Raw genomic sequence first — 19,145 nt, 5'->3', positions numbered from 1 at the left:
AAGTAAATGCCTCAGTTTATGTCTCAGCTTTAAAGGACAGCTTACACCAATCTAGGCCAAATCACTCAAAGGCAGAGTTACAAACCAGGTTAAGCAACAATATAACAATATAATGTATGTATGTGTACATATATATATATATATATATATATATATATATATATATATATATATATATATATATATATATATATATATATATATTAGGGGTGTAACGGTACACAAATATTTCGGTTCGGTATGTACCTCGGTTCAGATGTCACGGTTTGGTTCATTTTCGGTACAGTAAAAAAATAACAAAATACATATTTTTGGGTTGTTTAATTACCAAATTTGCAAAATCTTCCACCAAAAATATTTTTCTTAGTGGAATATTTGATGTGAAGTAATCGGAACCTTGGATAGGTCAATAATTCAGGATAAAATAGATTTTGAATCAATATTATGTTTTGAGCAATAACAGTTTGAAAGAAAAAGAACAGCTTTGTTTTATTAGTCAACATTGCAACTTTTTCTAAGTAACATTTAGTCTTTAGGCTTTTTTATTTCACTTTTATCTATGTTTTTGTTTATTTTAAATGTATTTTTAGAATGTGCCGTGGCCCTTTAAAACATTAGCTGTGGGCTGCAAATGGCTTCTGGGGCACACTTTTGACACCCCTGCTGTAGATAATAAAAAATTAAATCTGATGAATTTATCGATAAAAAGCAGAACTCTCTCGCTCTCTCTGTCTCTGCCCCTCCCTCACGAATGCTGCTGCGTGCAAATGTTATTTTTTTTAATCCCTTCTTAACCCTGAACGTAAATTGAAAACACGCAACCCTAACTAAAAATGCCAGACATTTGAGGCATTTAAGAAACTCCACCCAGACAGCCCCGCACAAGAGGAAATACCCGGTGAAAAGAGGAGGTATGGTCAGTCTATTGTAGTCCGGTCGCTGCTAGCATGTTGTGTGTTGTGTCTCGGTGTGCATTGTTTACACAACGAGCGGGACGCTACTTAATAAGTCCATTTGGAAACTCGTTCGGTACACCTTCGAACCGAACCCCCGTACCGAAACGGTTCTATACAAATATACGTACCGTTACACCCCTTATATATATATATATATATATATATATATATATATATATATATATATATATATATATATATACAAACACCGTTTCCATAAATTGGGAAATTGTGTTAGATGTAAATATAAACGGAATACAATATATATATATATATATATATATATACAAACCCCGTTTCCATAAATTGGGAAATTGTGTTAGGTGTAAATATAAACAGAATACAATGATTTGCAAATCCTTTTCAACCCATATTCGATTGAATGCACTACAAAGACAAGATATTTGATGTTCAAACTCATAAACTTTATTTTTTTTTGCAAATATTAATTAACTCAGAACTTCATGGCTGCAACATGTGCCAAAGTAGTTGGGAAAGGGCACCTTCACCACTGTGTTACATCACCTTTTCTTTTAACAACACTTAATAAACGTTTGGGAACTGAGGAAACTAATTGTTGAAGCTTTGAAAGTGGAATTCTTTCCCATTCTTGTTTTATGTAGAGCTTCAGTCGTTCAACAGTCCGGGGTCTCCGCTGTCCGCTGTCGTATTTTATGCTTCATAATGCGCCACACATTTTCGATGAGAGACAGGTCTGGACCGCAGGCGGGCCAGGAAAGTACCCACACTCTTTTTTTACGAAGCCACGCTGTTGTAACACGTGCTGAATGTGGCTTGGCATTGTCTTGCTGAAATAAGCAAGGGCGTCCATTAAAACGATTAGGTAGATTGTGAGTTCAAATCCCGGCCGAGACATACCAAAGGCTATAATAATGGGACCCGTAGCTTTCCTGCTTGGCACTCAGCATCAAGGGTTGGAATTAGGGGTTAAATCACCAAAATGATACCCTCACCTCCAAGGGGGTGAAACAAGGAGATGGGTCAAATGCAGAGGTTGATTTCACCACATCTAGTGTGTGTGTGACAATCAGCGGTATTTTAACTTTAAGCTTTGTCAGTGTGCCGTAGGTAACGCAGTTTCCCCTTAGCAATGTTAATATGTTTGATGAAACGTGAATACATGTATGTACTTGTATATGTATGTTTGTACAGTGAATGTATGTGTGTGTTTGTACAGTGAATGTCTTGATAAAGCATACTCTTACAGGTGCTGGTCATATTATTAGAATATCATGAAAAAGTTGAATTATTTCATTAATTCCGTTTAGAAAGTCAAACTTGTAGAATGTATACATTCATTCCAAACAGACTGATACATTTCAAGAGTATTTTGCCAAAAAGGAGATGATTATAGATGACAACCAATGAAATCCCTAAATTCAACATCTCAGAAAATTAGAATATGGTGAAAAGGTCAGATATTGAAGACACCTGGTGCCACACTCTAATTAGCTAACTAACTCAAAACACCAGGAAAAGCCTTTAAATGGTCTCTCGTTTTGATTCTGTATGACACACAATCATGGGGAAGACTGCTGACTTGACAACTGTCCAAAAGATGACCATTGATACTTTAAAGAAGGAGGGCAAGACACAAAAGGTCATTGCCAAAGAGGTTGGATGTTCCCAGAGCTCTGTGTCCAAGCACATTAATAGAGAGGCGACGGGAAGACAAAGATGTGGTAGAAAAAAGTGTACAAGCAAGAGTGATAACCGCGCCCTGGAGAAGATCGTCAAACAAAACCGATTCAAAAATGTGGGGGAGATCCAAAAAGAGTGGACTGCAGCTGGAGTCAATCAATCAATCAATCAATCAATGTTTACTTATATAGCCCTAAATCACTAGTGTCTCAAAGGGCTGCACAAAGCACTACGACATCCTCGGTAGGCCCACATAAGGGCAAGGAAAACTCACACCCAGTGGGACATCGGTGACAATAATGACCCAGTGGGACGTCGGTGACAATGATGACTATGAGAACCTTGGAGAGGAGGAAAGCAATGGATGTCGAGCGGGTCTATACTGTGAAAGTTCAATCCATAATGGATCCAACACAGTCGCGAGAGTCCAGTCCAAAGCGGATCCAACACAGCAGCGAGAGTCCCGTTCACAGCGGAGCCAGCAGGAAACCATCCCAAGCGGAGGCGGATCAGCAGCGCAGAGATGTCCTCAGCCGATACACAGGCGAGCAGTACATGGCCACCGGATCGGACCGGACTCCCTCCACAAAGGAGAGTGGGACATAGAAGAAAAGGAAAAGAAACGGCAGATCAACTGGTCTAAAAAGGGAGTCTATTTAAAGGCTAGAGTATACAAATGAGTTTTAAGGTGAGACTTAAATGCTTCTACTGAGGTGGCATCTCGAACTGTTACCGGGAGGGCATTCCAGAGTACTGGAGCCCGAACGGAAAACGCTCTATAGCCCGCAGACTTTTTTGGGGCTTTGGGAATCACTAATAAGCCGGAGTCCTTTGAACGCAGATTTCTTGCCGGGACATATGGTACAATACAATCGGCAAGATAGGATGGAGCTAGACCGTGTAGTATTTTATACGTAAGTAGTAAAACCTTAAAGTCACATCTTAAGTGCACAGGAAGCCAGTGCAGGTGAGCCAGTACAGGCGTAATGTGATCAAACTTTCTTGTTCTTGTCAAAAGTCTAGCAGCCGCATTTTTTACCAACTGTAATCTTTTAATGCTAGACATGGGGAGACCCGAAAATAATACGTTACAGTAATCGAGACGAGACGTAACAAACGCATGGATAATGATCTCAGCGTCTTTAGTGGACAGAATGGAGCTAATTTTAGCGATATTGCGGAGATGAAAGAAGGCCGTTTTAGTAACGCTTTTAATGTGTGCCTCAAAGGAGAGAGTTGGGTCGAAGATAATACCCAGATTCTTTACCGTGTCGCCTTGTTTGTTTGGTTGTCAAATGTTAGAGTTGTATTATTAAATAGAGTTCGGTGTCTAGCAGGACCGATAATCAGCATTTCCGTTTTTTTGGCGTTGAGTTGCAAAAAGTTAGCGGACATCCATTGTTTAATTTCATTAAGACACGCCTCCAGCTGACTACAATCCGGCATGTTGGTCAGCTTTAGGGGCATGTAGAGTTGGGTGTCATCAGCATAACAGTGAAAGCTAACACCGTATTTGCGTATGATGTCACCTAGCGGCAGCTTGTAGATGCTGAAGAGTGCAGGGCCAAGGACCGAACCCTGGGGAACTCCACACGTTACCTTAACGTAGTCCGAGGTCACATTGTTATGGGAGAAACACTGCATCCTATCAGTAAGATAAGAGTTAAACCAAGACAGGGCTAAGTCGGACATACCAATTCGTGTTCTGATACGTTCTAATAAAATATTATGATCGACAGTATCGAAAGCAGCGCTAAGATCGAGGAGCAGCAACATAGATGACGCATCAGAATCCATCGTTAGCAATAGATCATTAGTCATTTTTGCGAGGGCTGTCTCCGTGGAGTGATTTGCCCTGAAACCGGATTGAAAGGTTTTACATAGATTGTTAGACGCTAAGTGTTCATTTAACTGCTCCGCAACAATTTTTTCGAGGATTTTTGAAATAAAGGGAAGGTGAGACACCGGTCGGTAGTTTACCATGAGGTCAGGATCGAGGTTAGGTCTTTTAAGAAGAGGATGAATAACCGCTTTTTTGAATGCTAGGGGAACAGTGCCCGAGGAAAGTGATAAGTTTATAATATTTAGCACTGATGGACCTAATAATACAAAGAGCTCCTTGATCAGTTTCCCAGGAAGAGGGTCAAGTAAACATGTTGTTTGTTTTATTCCATTTACACGTTGTAACAATTCTTCTAATGTTATTTCCGCAAAACGAGAGAAACTATTTTGGAGGGCAGTATCCGCCGTATATACAATCGTGTCAGTCTTAATAGAACCCCGTTGTAGCTGGGACGCATTGTCTTTAATCTCCTTTCTAATGACTTCAATTTTCTTACTAAAGAATTGCATAAAGTCATCAGCTGAGTGGGTGGAGCTACTGGAAGGAGTCCCTTGTTGGGTTAGCGATGCTACCGTACTAAACAAAAATTTAGGATCGTTTTTATTACGGTGGATGAGATTTGAGTAATATTTAGCTTTAGCTAAGGTAAGCATGCGTTTATAAGTTATTAAACCATCACTCCATGCTTGATGGTGCACCTCAAGTTTAGTCGTGCGCCATTTGCGTTCCAACTTTCTGCATAATAATTTCTGAGCTTCTGCTTTGTTTTAAGCCCCGCTCGGCATCCGCGTTTCAGATCACACCGCTGGCGTCTGCTCCGTAGACGGCCCCCGCTGCTACTAGACTCCGCTGCTTCACAGGCCGCTGGATGTAGCCGCCGAAGTATTCCCATGCTAGTTAGCACGTCGAACAAGCACGCGTCTATCAGTCCAAAACGGCCCGATATGTCCATATCCAGAAGTGTCTGGCGGTCGTACGTGATCACGGAGTGACCACGATGCGAGCCAGCCATGAAGTCTGCAGAACTGTCCGGCATTTCCGCCAAATGTTCCATCTTTAGCAAGAGCTCCGCAGTGTCGCAGCCCGTCCGGGCGCCGCCATCTTGCTTCATCAGTGCTTCAAGAACCACCACGCACCAACGTATGCAAGATATGGGCTTCAGCTGTCGCATTCGTTGTGTTAAGCCACTCTTGAATAAGAGACAACGTCAAAAGCGTCTCGCCTGGGCTCAAGACAAAAAGGACTGGACTGCTGCTGAGTAGTCCAAAGTTATGTTTTCAGATGAAAGTCAATTTTGTATCTCCTTTGGAAATCAAGGTCCCAGAGTCTGGAGGAAGACAGGAGAGGCACAGAATCCACGTTGCCTGAAGTCCAGTGTCAAATTTCCACAATCGGTAATGGTCTGGGGTGCCATGTCATCTGCTGGTCTTGGTCCACTATGTTTCCTGAGGTCTAGGGTCAATGCAGCAGTCTAACAGGAAGTTTTAGAACACTTTATGCTGCCTGCCGCGGACCAATTTTATGGAGGTGAAGATTTCATTTTCCAACATGACTTGGCACCTGCACACAGTGCCAAATCTACCAGTACCTGGTTTAAGGACCCTGTTCTTGACTGGCCTGCAAACTCACCTGACCTTAACCCCATAGAAAACCTATGGGGTATTGTGAAGCGGAAGATGCCAGATGCCAGACCCAACAATGCTGACGAGCTGAAGGCCACTATTAAAGCAACCTCGGCTCTCATAACACCTGAGGAGTGCAACAGACTGGTCGACTCCATGCCACGCCGTATTGCTGCAGCAATTCAGACAAAAGGATCTGCAACTAAGTATTGATTGCCGTACATGCTGAAACTTTCCATGTTCATACTTTTCAGTTGGCCCACATTTCTAAAAAAAATATTATTTGGTACTAGTCGTAACTAATATTCTAATTTTCTGAGATACTGAATTTGGGATTTTCAGTAATTGTCAGTACTAATCATCACAATTTAAAGAAATAAACATTTCAAATATATCACTATGTGTGTAATGAATTTATATAATATGTAAGTTTCACGTTCTGAATATAATTACTGAAATAAATCAACTTTTTTATGATATTCTAATAATATGAACAGCAAATGTATATATGTGTGTTCAGGATGAGAAATAAAGAACGAAAAATAAAATTCTAAGACACAAAAAATTTAATCAAGTTTAAAAATAAAAAAATGGTAAAATGGGTTATACTTTGATAGTGCTTTTCTACCTTCAAGGTACTTAAAGCGCTTTGACATTATTTCCACATTCACACACTTATTCAGACACACAATCCGTGCAAGCCCCTAACCCCGACAACATCAGGAGCAAGGGTGAAGTGTCTTGCTCAAGGACACAACGGACATGACTAGGATGTCGGAAGCCAGGGATCGAACCAGGTACCCTCAGGTTTCTGGCACTGTCGCTCTACTAACCGAGCCACGCTAAAAAGCATGTTGGAAACATTTTTTTGGCTTGAATTAAGTCTTATATAATTTTTTTAGTCTTATAAATAGGCAAAGGCCAGGGCAGATTTAGCAATTATTTGGCCATAAAGTATGGCCATTTGTCTACTGATTAGACAAATCTGAGGATATCTGGATTACATTTATGTTAGCAGGTCTTCCAAAGCATTTTTACCAAAACAATAACAGGGCTGATTGTGGGAGGAAAAAAGCAAAATGATAACAGATTAAAGTGGAACTTCAAAGCAAAGTATTTTTTTCCCAATAACTACTCACGACATTTTGGCTTAAAACTGGGGTTTGTGCAGAAGGAAGCAATACTTTTCCCGCCTCAATGATTCATAGGAAAATCATTAATTTATCAGATGTATCTTGCACTTAAGGGTGCCTGTATATGTAAGACTTGATCTATACTGTATTTCTGTCTGCCTCCCAGTCGACCTTTCATTGCAAAAAAGAACATGCATAAAAAGTGCTTCTTGCCTTCTTACAGGCCTTACAGGAAAACTGCACTTTATTAAATTCTGTCTATCAGCCACAATTCTTAGGTCGACAAGAAAACACGTCAGGAAAACTGTACTTTATTAAATTCTGTCTATCAGCCACAATTCTTAGGTCGACAGGAAAACACGTCTTTAATTTTTCTGTGCTTTCTAAACAGTAAAAACCTGCTAGCACACAACGGCTAACAATGCAGGTCATGGAGATTTACCTATTTTGGCAATAAATCACGCTAAAAAATGTCTCTACCACACCTCTCTTCACTTTATCAATAAGGCAACAACTGAATATGGCTGTTAAGTTCATTGGGAAGAATGTGGAATACTACCACTTAATAAACATTGCAAGTTCAGAACTCAAAGAAGCAGAAATCATATCTAGGAATGCATATCTAGGAATGCATATTACACCAAATCTTTATACAAGCAGAGATCTAAATCTTAAAATTTTAAAACATAAGAACGCTGGACACGTCTCCAAATACCACTTTGAAGTCGGGTGAACATGGTAAAATGAGTATACTGCTAGCAGTTAATTATACATTGAAAATGATCACTGTCCTAATGAATAAAAACTGGTTTAAGAAAATACATACAATGATATCACATTTTATATGGTGTGGAAAGAAGGCCAGATGTTCATATTTAAGATTGTCTAGTACAGTGGCTCTCAAATGGGAGTACACGTACCCCTGGGGGTATTTGAAGGTATGCCCAGAGCTACGTGAGATTTAAAAAAAATATATTTTAAAAAGAGCAACAATTCAAAAATCCTTTATAAATATATTTAGTGAATATTACTTCAACAAAATATGAATGTAAGTTCATAAACTGTGAAAAGAAATGCAACAATGCAATATTCTGTTTGGGGTTTTCTTTTTTCCAACACATAGGAGAAAAAGAAAGACACTGAAGAGAGCTCATTTTTGGGGAATTTTGCCTATGTGAGACAAGAACTCACATTTTCCTTTTTTATGCATTCTAATTGGTGCAATACGACAGGTGGCTAACAAAGAACCTAAACTTTTGCGCTCATAAAAGAACATCGAAAAACACCAACATTGTTATTGTTATCATAAGCCAGGGATGTCAAACTAATTTTCATTGAGGGCCACATCGCAGAAGGCCAAATGTAACAATGAATATATATGATTTTCAGAGTAAACTAATTATATTATTACACTATTGCTTATGCATTTTATTATACATATTTTTTTTGCCAAAACGAGATGGATAACTTGCTTTGAAATTATATGCAGATATTTAGGTTTTTAATTTTATCTGGACAATTTTGGGGGGAATATATGTTCAAATGTATTTGGCATGATTGATGAATAATTACATTTTATGGAGTACATGCAATGTTTTTGTCAAAATAACCCAAATACGTTTGGTAAAAAAAAAAAGTACTTTATTCACGCACATTATTTCAAAGTTTTCACTAACCACATAAAACAATGTGGCGGGCCAGATCTGGCCCCCCGGCCATGAGTTTGACAATTGTTATTAGCGCTAATGCAGAGGGACTGCTTTTAGGGGTACAGTGATTTAATAATACAACCTTAACATTTGACAACCAAATAATAAAACAAGGTGACTCGGTGAAGAATCTGGGTATTATCTTCGACCCAACTCTCTCCTTTGAGTCACACATTAAAAGCGTTACTAAAACGGCCTTCTTTCATCTCCGTAATATCGCTAAAATTCGCTCCATTTTGTCCACTAAAGACGCCGAGATCATTATCCATGCGTTTGTTACGTCTCGTCTCGATTACTGTAACGTATTATTTTCGGGTCTCCCCATGTCTAGCATTAAAAGATTACAGCTGGTACAAAATGCGGCTGCTAGACTTTTGACAAGAACAAGAAAGTTTGATCACATTACGCCTGTACTGGCTCACCTGCACTGGCTTCCTGTGCACTTAAGATGTGACTTTAAGGTTTTACTACTTACGTATAAAATACTACACGGTCTAGCTCCAGCCTATCTTGCCGATTGTATTGTACCATATGTCCCGGCAAGAAATTTGCGTTCAAAAGACTCCGGCTTATTAGTGATTCCTAGAGCCCAAAAAAAGTCTGCGGGCTATAGAGCGTTTTCCGTTCGGGCTCCAGTACTCTGGAATGCCCTCCCGGTAACAGTTCGAGATGCTACCTCAGTAGAAGCATTTAAGTCTCACCTTAAAACTCATCTGTATACTCTAGCCTTTAAATAGACCTCCTTTTTAGACCAGTTGACCTGCCGCTTCTTTTCTTTCTCCCATGTCCCCCCCTCCCTTGTGGAGGGGGTCCGGTCCGATGACCATGGATGAAGTACTGGCTGTCCAGAGTCGAGACCCAGGATGGACCGCTCGTCGGGACCCAGGATGGACCGCTCGCCTGTATCGGTTGGGGACATCTCTACGCTGCTGATCCGCTTGAGATGGTTTCCTGTGGACGGGACTCTCGCTGCTGTCTTGGATCCGCTTGAACTGAACTCTCGCGGCTGTGTTGGAGCCACTATGGATTGAACTTTCACAGTATCATGTTAGACCCGCTCGACATCCATTGCTTTCGGTCCCCTAGAGAGGGGGGGTTGCCCACATCTGAGGTCCTCTCCAAGGTTTCTCATAGTCAGCATTGTCACTGGCATCCCACTGGATGTGAATTCTCTCTGCCCACTGGGTGTGAGTTTTCCTTGCCCTTTTGTGGGTTCTTCCGAGGATGTTGTAGTCGTAATGATTTGTGCAGTCCTTTGAGACATTTGTGATTTGGGGCTATATAAATAAACATTGATTGATTGATTGATTGAGTGATCACAGGTAGCTAACGAGGTGGTGCTGCAATATTGACATACTAAATTGGTGAGCTAATCTATGGGTTCTGAGTTGGTGAAAATGTATTAATTCTAGATTATAAATCACGCCTCTCAGAGGTATAGTGGAAGGTTGTGGCCATAAACCAAGAAGTGAACTTTGAAGTTCAATTTAGAACTGGAAAGGGCGTGAAAGACACGAAATGACGCTCGATTGAGGCACCTTTCTTTTTTTTTTTTGGATTGAGGATTATGATTATTCTTCATCTTCGGCATCCCAGTGAGAGCAGACATTGTACACTAAGTGATTGTTTTATTATGTTCATAGTTTATATTACTTGTCAAGAAAATAACTATAGTGCTATTTTTTGTTTATCACTCAACTTTTAGAACTTGCAGCTCATCCTCCTTACATTCAGGCTCAAAAATATACGTTTCTGGATCGTCATTTGGCCCAAAGTAGTCGTCGTCTCTTGCGAAGTCTGTCACCATTAGTAGCAGTAGTAGTAGTAGTAGTTGTTGTTGTTATTGAAAAGGAAACACAAACTTTACTGTATTTTTAAAACGAGCAAAATATTACATGCTTTATGAACATGCTTTACATTAAATATAAACGTGTATATAAAACATTGATTGAGGTTTTTAGCGCTTTATAGCCAGAATAGAGCAACTTTCCTTGTTAGCTGACTTTTGCTAGCATTTATTTACGAGTTAAGAATGCATAAAAAAAACAAATTGTGTGTGCTTGTTGCACATAAGGATTGTGAATGATACAAACGTGCAGTTCCCCTTTAAGCACATGCCAACTCCTCTAAATCAAAACCACAATAATGTCCCAGCAGATCGGCTTTGACCCAAACCAGAAAAACGCTTGTCCAAATTTGGTAGCGCTGGCCTTGGTGGTCCCTAAGGGCTTTGTGTATTTCATCTTCTCTGGAGGCTTTAAAGTCTGTATTGCACCTGTCACGTACCGCCAAGAAAAAAGCCCTAACAACGTTGAAGAAAACAGTACAGCGACGATGTGTCCTTCTCCTAACTCCCTTTAAGGCTTGGGGGACTCCCGCTGCGTTTTACCGTGTTTACGTTCCTCCACCTCTAGATCCAGCCTCTGCGCTTGTTAAACGGCTTCCTCGAGCGCTGCGCAGTTCTAGGAACTGGAAGGATTGTACAGACCCTCGAAAACATCAACAGGTCTTACGTCTGTACACAAGTGTCACCGTGTGAGAGAAAGCGCTGATGCTGGGAAGAAGAAAACATGCTTTTGATTGCCATGTTTACCAGTGGGTGTAAACCAAGGTGTGCGTGGAAACATCAATAAATCAAGATTAATACACAAAGAGCTAGCAGAGCATTAAACATGGACTAACTCAAAACAATTAGGGTTGGTATTGTTGACATTTGACCAATACCAGTACCAAAGGATGTCTGCCGTAGAACACACTCAAGGCTCTCTTTTTGTGTATTTGGGATCCATAAGTACAGAACATGTCAATTCAAACCATGGAGGCATTGAGGAGACATTTCTAAAAAAAAATGTGTGTTCCAAATGAGAGTTTAAAAATCTGCATCGACTTGTGACATATACTAACTTGTTACTTCAGCTGATATCTCCACACATATTGATTGGTATGTCAGACTTAGCCTTTAATTGGTTTAACTCCTATCTTACTGATAGGATGCAGTGTGTCTCCCATAACAATGTGACCTCAGACTATGTTAAGGTAATGTGCGGAGTTCCACAGGGTTCGGTTCCTGGAACCTGCACTCTTCAGCATTTACATGCTGCCTGTAGGTGACATCATAAGCACATTAGCTTTCACTGTTATGCTGATGACACCCAACTTTACATGCCCCTAAAGCTGACCAACACGCCAGATTGTAGTCACGTGGAGGTGTGTCTGAATAAAATTAAACAATGGATGTCCACTATTTTTTTTATAACAGCCTTCTTTCATATCCGTAATATTGCTAAAATCTGTTCCATTTTGTCCACTAGCGATACTGTGATCATTATTCATGCGTTCGTTACGTCTCGTCCCGATTACTGTAACGTATTATTTTCACGTCTCCCTATCTTTAGCATTAAAAGATTACAGTTGGTACAAAATGCGGATGCTAGACTTTTGACAAGAACAAAAAAGTTTGATCAAATTACGCCTATACTGGCTCACCTGCACTGGCTCCCTGTGCACTTAAGATGTGAATTAAAGTTTTTAACTACTTATGTATAAAATATTAAAGGGTCCAGCTCCATCATATTTTGCTGATTGTATTGTACCATACAGTGGGACAAAAAAGTATTTAGTCAGCCACCGATTGTGCAAGTTCTCTCACTTAAAATGATGACAGAGGTCTGTAATTTTCATCATAGGTACACTTCAACTGTGAGAGACGGAATGTGAAAATAAAAAAATCCAGGAATTCACATTATAGGTATTTTAAAGAATTCATTCGTAAATTATGGTGGAAAGTAAGTATTTGGTCAATGACAAAAATTCCACTCAATACTTTCTAATACAACTTTGTTGGCAATAACAGAGGTCAAACGATTACTGCTGAAATAGAGAAAAAAGTGTAAAATTAGATGAAAAAGTTAGCATGCGTCAAATACCAAGTTATATGACTCTTGGGAAAACGGTTGCAAAATTAGCTCAAAAAGCTAGCTTTTTAATGATAGCATGCATGCTATTATGCTAACGTAAATATGCCAACAGTTAGCATGTTTCACATACCAAGTTATATGACTGTAAGTTGTATGGCTACGGAATTCGAGAAAAAAGTGTCAAATTTGCAAAAAATTGTTAACACTTTAATGTTAGCGTGCTGGCTTGCTAAAGTTAGCACGCTAACAGTCAAGAAGTTTCACATTCAAGTTATATGACTCTAAGGTGTATGGCAGCGGAATTAGAGAAACAAGTGTAATATTAGCTGTAAAAGTTGCCATGCTAATGTTAGCATGCTGGCATGCTAACGTTAAGAAGCTAGCACATGACTGTGTAAGAAGAAATACCAAACTCCAGTATTTGTTGGCGTAGACATAGAAAGTAGCAAAAAAGCTTGCATAAAACGTTAGCATGCTAATGTGAGAGAGGCTCGGGGGAAAAAAGCTGGCATGCTAACGTGCTCACAAGTATTTGTTGGTGTAGACAAAGCAAATAGCAAAAAGTTAGCATTAAATGTTAGCATGCTAAAATGAGAGATGCTGGGGGGAAAAGCTAGTATGCTAACGTTCTCACAAGTATGCTAGCAAACTTGCTCGACACCAACGCAGATAGAAAAAAACATGATTTTTGTACTGGGGGGCCCTGTTTGTCTATGTTGTGTGCACATTGAACTGTTAGTTACGGCCCTGTACAAACACCAGACTAGGGCCCTGTTTGCACTAAACTGGATAAGGTTATCCAGGGTAAATCACACCTAACCTTATCCGTGTCCACACACAACAATGCCACTGTTTTAAGACCCCCTCCCCCCGCCGGCGCAACACGACCTAGTACGCATTCGCGGAAAATGCGCACGCCATAACCACCTCCAGTGTTGCTTTGTGTGCAAGTTTTTAAATTGAACTTATTTGAACAATATCCAGTGTTGTGGTATTTCAATTAACTGGAATCCAGTGTGCTGTGGGGCCTTATTGTAGTGAATCACACCTGAGCCATCATAAATTAATCAAATCTTTATTAGACACCTAAACAATGTGATAAAGAAGATTTAACAACAATCAAACTAGGGATCCAGATATCTGGTCAGGACACTCCTCACTCCATTTGTTTTTGGTGACTTTATATACACTGGACCTAGACGTCGAGTCCGCGACATACATGGCGGACGATAGCTGATACAATCTGTTTTGCCAGTCCAAAAGCTGTTTTCCTCTAAGACCAGGTAATACAAAGCAATGGCTATCTTTTTTGTGTTACATCCACGGGAGCTCGCATTCTCGTTCTCTCCTTCGACCAATGGACAAAGTTTTTCGCTAAGTAGAATCACAGCTGACCTGGACATTGTAAAGTTTTTCTTGCCGTCTGAGATGTGTTGTATCCCAAATAGCTGCAATCGCTTTCTCCTAAGGTATTCATGTGTGATATCCACAACCGTCTGTACATGTAGAAAAACAAGAAACACTGCCATGTCTGGATGATCCGCCTTCATATTTCCAGCAGTTAGCTCCGAGCTACGAAACCGCTTTATTATGAAGCTGGCTGTGGCTTCTTCTTTCTGACGTCAATTCCTGTGTGGGCGAGGTCTTTCTGGCGTCACTTCCTCGCTAAACTCACTTTGTAAAGGATCAATAAGTCCATACAAAGCTAAGTGCAGGAGATTCAAGAATTATAAGGCTGACTTACCCGTGTAAACATTTTTACAGATCAGAGGGACCTGAAAGCGGGCTCAGGCTAAATAATTATTTGTTTAAGGGGTTAAACGATTTAGTGTAGACATGGCCTAAGATACCTCAGGAGTGGGGCTGTCACGTGACTTCAAAAGACTTCATCTAATTAGATGAACCTGTCACCATTACACGAGGACAGCAGTTTATGTACGATTTTTAGAAAAACTTCATGCCGAACAAAGTCTGATTGTGGGCAAACACTTCGAGATATCGACTTTTCATAAAAACTGTGAGCCCCTTAAGGGTTTGAGGAACGTTCAGATTTCCGAAAAGTTGAAAAATGTGTTTTTTCACGCCAACATTTCACATTGGAGTCAACAAGAGATTTAGCTGACTTTCTTGGCTTTGAGGGCCAACAGAAGCCAAATGGGACACATGAGCTCCATAAAAGTGACATGTGTCAATGTTTTCAACGAAACACATGATAGTGGAATAAAAGATGTGACTGTGTGGACAGGTTGTTAACCAAAAAAGCTAATTTATGGGGCTTCCACGCTTGAGTAAATTAGAGTGAACGCCATCCGCTTTAATAGAGGAAGGCCAAAGGCGCTCGCCTCCTACCTATGGCCTTTCAGCCAAACCCAAACATTAGACGAAAAAACTTTTTAGCCAGGGTTAAAGCCGACAAGTGTGTGAACAAAATGAGACATTAAGCATCGAGCTATGTGAACGTATGGCTGGGCTACAAGAGGAGGTCATCTTACAGTTTAGAGCGTTTTGCTGGCAATGTCCGCCATTTCAAAGGTACGTACCAAATCAATGAGGCCGTAGCGATTAGTTTTTGAAATAGCGTCGCCATGGTAACACAAAATGTTCCCAACTAAAAGTACCCCTGTCGGTGCGAACGAGACCTTTCCAACGGTATAACATATGTGGGGGTTTGTTGGCCGATTCGTCTCGCATTAGGCGTAAGAGAAATGTGAAGAACTATTTTAATAAAGTTTGAAGTATGAGCAATAATAATATGGGCTGCTTGCATTGCAGCATGCCCATAATAATTACCTCTACTGTATTATCAACAATAAAAGTGTTTAAAATGCAACAATACATACATGTAATGATAACTTGAATTACAAAAGAAAGCAGATAAATGGAGGGGAAGAAAGAGAAGCAAACTATATTAACCTTGTAGATTGTTTTCGTAACAATAGGTTAAGTTTTGTCAGTGTGCCGTGTTTTACCTAGCTTCCCCTAGGGCAGCGTTTCTCAAAGTGTGGGGCGGGCCCCACTGGTGGGGAATAGAGACATGACAGGTGGGGCGCGAGGAACGGGAGGAAATTTCACTTTAAATAGTTTTACCATACTTTCATTTTCTATACACACTTTAAATCACTTTGGGATTATGTCTGTGAAATCCGCTATATAAATAAATGTAAATTACTTATTTTTCCTCGAGGCCTTGAATTTCTAGGTAGGAGCGAAAGTTTGACAAACATAGCAACAGTAACTAATGGGCTATGCGAAACAATCTTTCATGTGGATGGGTAGCAGGCTAATGTGTGGATCACAATTACACAAAATGGATAAATTTGTGACTCGCACCTCAAAGGTCATCGAGCCAGAGCCATCGCCTGCAGAGAAACAAAAATCTGACGGGCTTAATCAACCAAAAAGCCAACCGAAAAGAAAATATGATGAAGGGTATCTTGCTCTTGGATTCACGGCAACGGTGGTTGGGGCAGAGGAGAGACCCCTGTGTGTTCTGTGTCTAAAACCGCTAGCAGCAGACAGCATGAGACCCAACAAAATAAAGAGACACCTCGATACCACACACTCCAATCACGTCAATAAGCCACTTGATTTCTTTCAAAGAAAACTGGCAGAGTAGTTATTTTATTTATTATTGAACTTGATGCAAGTTATACCACAGCTGCACAGTTATATTATTTATTATTGAACTTGAGGTTATTTTATTTTATTGAGTTTGAATGTATACAACTTGAATGTTGATGTTCAATGAATTTGAAAATGTTAAGCTTGGCATTAGCGTTCTTGTTGGGGTGATGGGGCTTGAAAACTCCCCCTTGTCCAAAGTGGGGGATGACAAAAAAAGTTTGAGAACCACTGCCCTAGGGAAACAACATGAATATATGTTTGATGAAATGTGATAATATGCATGAGTATGTGTATATGTATGTTTGTAGAGTGAACGTGCTTGTGGATGTACCTACAAATGTGCGTATGAACATACAGTGCGTGTGTATGTACAATATATTAGTAAGTACGACCCCAAGCACCCAGAAGGCCCAACCCAAAACAGCAGGTGTGGTACCTAGGGAACATGGGACCCCTGGCCCCATGCAGGTAGGCCGGCCAACGACAGGACCGCCAGAACCGGATCCCACTGTAGCAAGTAGCAATTCGGACACTGGCACATGTAGTTACACAGTTCTGGTTTCGCACACAGTTTGTTAAATTGTTAGCACTTTGTATTACATTTAAACAGTCTTGTTTGTCTCTTCGCTGCTAAATAACTATTACTAGACAAGCCGATTGACAAATGGAATGACACGTTAGCATGTAGCATTGTAGCTTTACGGGACTAAATGGCAATGAGACAATCAGCTGCTTACAGTGTAATGCAATATTCTTGCATTGATGTACATAATTGTTTCACAACTGGAGACAGACATAAAATATAGCTTGTATAATCATGGACTGAAAGGTGTTGAAAGAGAAAGCTAATCAACTAATCTTTGTTCTTCCATGAATGTTTGTGTCACATAGAAATGTGCAACTTTTCAAATTTTAGTATTTTTGTGAAAGACTAAGCTGTTTCACTTAAATGGGGGACAAATGTATTTGAATGATCGATCTGTTGTGGTAAAAAAGGAGCTGAGCCGGAAGGCAGAGCTTTCAATTTACCGGTCGATCTACGTTCCCATCCTCACCTATAGTCATGAGCTTTGGTTATGACCAAAAGGATAAGATCACGGGTACAAGCGGCCGAAATGAGTTTCCTCTGCCGGGTTGCGGGGCTCTCCCTTAGAGATAGGGTGAGAAGCTCTGCCATCCGGGAGGAGCTCAAAGTAAAGCCGCTGCTCCTCCACATTGAGAGGAGCCAGATGAGATGGTTCGGGCATCTGGTCAGGATGCCACCCGAACGCCTCCCGAAGGGGGTGTTTCGGGCATGTCCGACCAGTAGGAGGCCACGGGGAAGACCCAGGACACGTTGGGAAGACTATGTCTCCCGGCTTGCCTGGGAACTCCTCGGGATCCCCCCGGGAAGAGCTTGGCGAAGTGGCTGGGTAGAGGGAAGTCTGGGCTTCCATGCTTAGGCTGCTGCCCCGCGACGCGAACTCGGATAAGCGGAATAAAATAGATGGATGGATTTGAATGGTTTTTAATGACTATTTGGTTGAGCTGGAATACAGAGAAGAAATACTCACCTCCAAGTTCTTTCACATTCAGGATGGCGTTAGGAAAGGGCACTGCTTTGATACTAAAACCTGAGGAGGAAGACACATGTCACTGTCATGCGAACCAAAAATGGTTGACAGTTCAGAAATTGTTCACAATAGTATTTTTTTCATCATTTTACAGGGACCTTACTACCAGGAGGAAAGCACAGATTAAAAGCATTTTTATGACACAAACAACATTTTTGTGTGTCCCAAGTTGGAAGTGTAACAAAACCAATGTGTGGTTACATGTGGAAGATGTAATACAGCACACACAACTGTTTGTGTGTGCTGTATTACTGATGTCCAAATGACACAGATTTGTCACATTTTACAAGATCGTTATGTTGTTTGTAAGTGTTACAACAGTGGAAAACTATGAATGCAGATGTGGGCGGGGCAAAGCTGGAGCATCAGTCAGGATTTTTCTGCAGAGTGTTGACAGCTAAATGTAATTCCAGAGAATCAGTTACTGCTGAATAAACAATAAGCTATTTCATCAATTGCAGGTGCAGACATATTTTGCCAAAGATTCTCAAGTTAACGTGGTTGAAGTGAGCTATCTTCGATTTGTTAAAGGGGCTATTTGCAACTTGAACAAAGTTCCATTTTTCAAACTAAATAATATAAAAAGAACACCACTTGCGTTACCAGTAGTGGTTTAACAGAACATATTTGGATAGTGTCTATATGTTTCACAGTTACTACCGTATTTTTCGTACCATAAGGCGCACCGGATTACAAGGCACACTGCCAATGAGCGGGTCTATTCAGGTCTTTTTTCATACAAAAGGCGAATTGGATTATAGGGCGCATTAAAGGAATCTTATGATTTTTTTTCCACATTTGAAACACTTCCTTGTGGTCTACATAACATGTAATGATGGTTCTTGGGTCAAAATGTTGCTTAGACTATGTTTTACAGATCATCTTCAAACCACTTTTAAACTGTCTCTTTAGGATACCCTGTTTTTGTGGGCAGTTTTATTTACGTGCCTCCACTTCGACGGCGTCTTCTACCTATCATCTTTGTTGAACCCGTAGTTTTTAGCGCTTCCATAGCGAGTCTACTGACAGAAGTTAGAACTGTACGCTGCTTAAATATTAAAAATGG

At 40.4% G+C, this 19,145-nt stretch overlaps 1 protein-coding gene across 3 annotated transcripts in view; it reads right to left on the bottom strand.

The window, feature by feature from the left end:
* Positions 1-19,145, bottom strand: part of arl15a (ADP-ribosylation factor-like 15a) — a 316,966-nt gene that overhangs the window by 160,762 nt on the left and 137,059 nt on the right. For all 3 annotated transcript variants that reach the window (XM_061906215.1, XM_061906216.1, XM_061906214.1), the window contains exon 3: positions 18,020-18,079. In XM_061906215.1, coding sequence (XP_061762199.1) covers positions 18,020-18,079 — 60 coding nt within the window. The remainder of the gene's footprint in view (positions 1-18,019; positions 18,080-19,145) is intronic.

This window comes from Nerophis ophidion, linkage group LG07 (genome assembly GCF_033978795.1).
Source record: "Nerophis ophidion isolate RoL-2023_Sa linkage group LG07, RoL_Noph_v1.0, whole genome shotgun sequence".
Lineage (NCBI taxonomy): Eukaryota > Metazoa > Chordata > Actinopteri > Syngnathiformes > Syngnathidae > Nerophis > Nerophis ophidion.
This window is presented reverse-complemented; position numbering and strand designations above follow the sequence as displayed.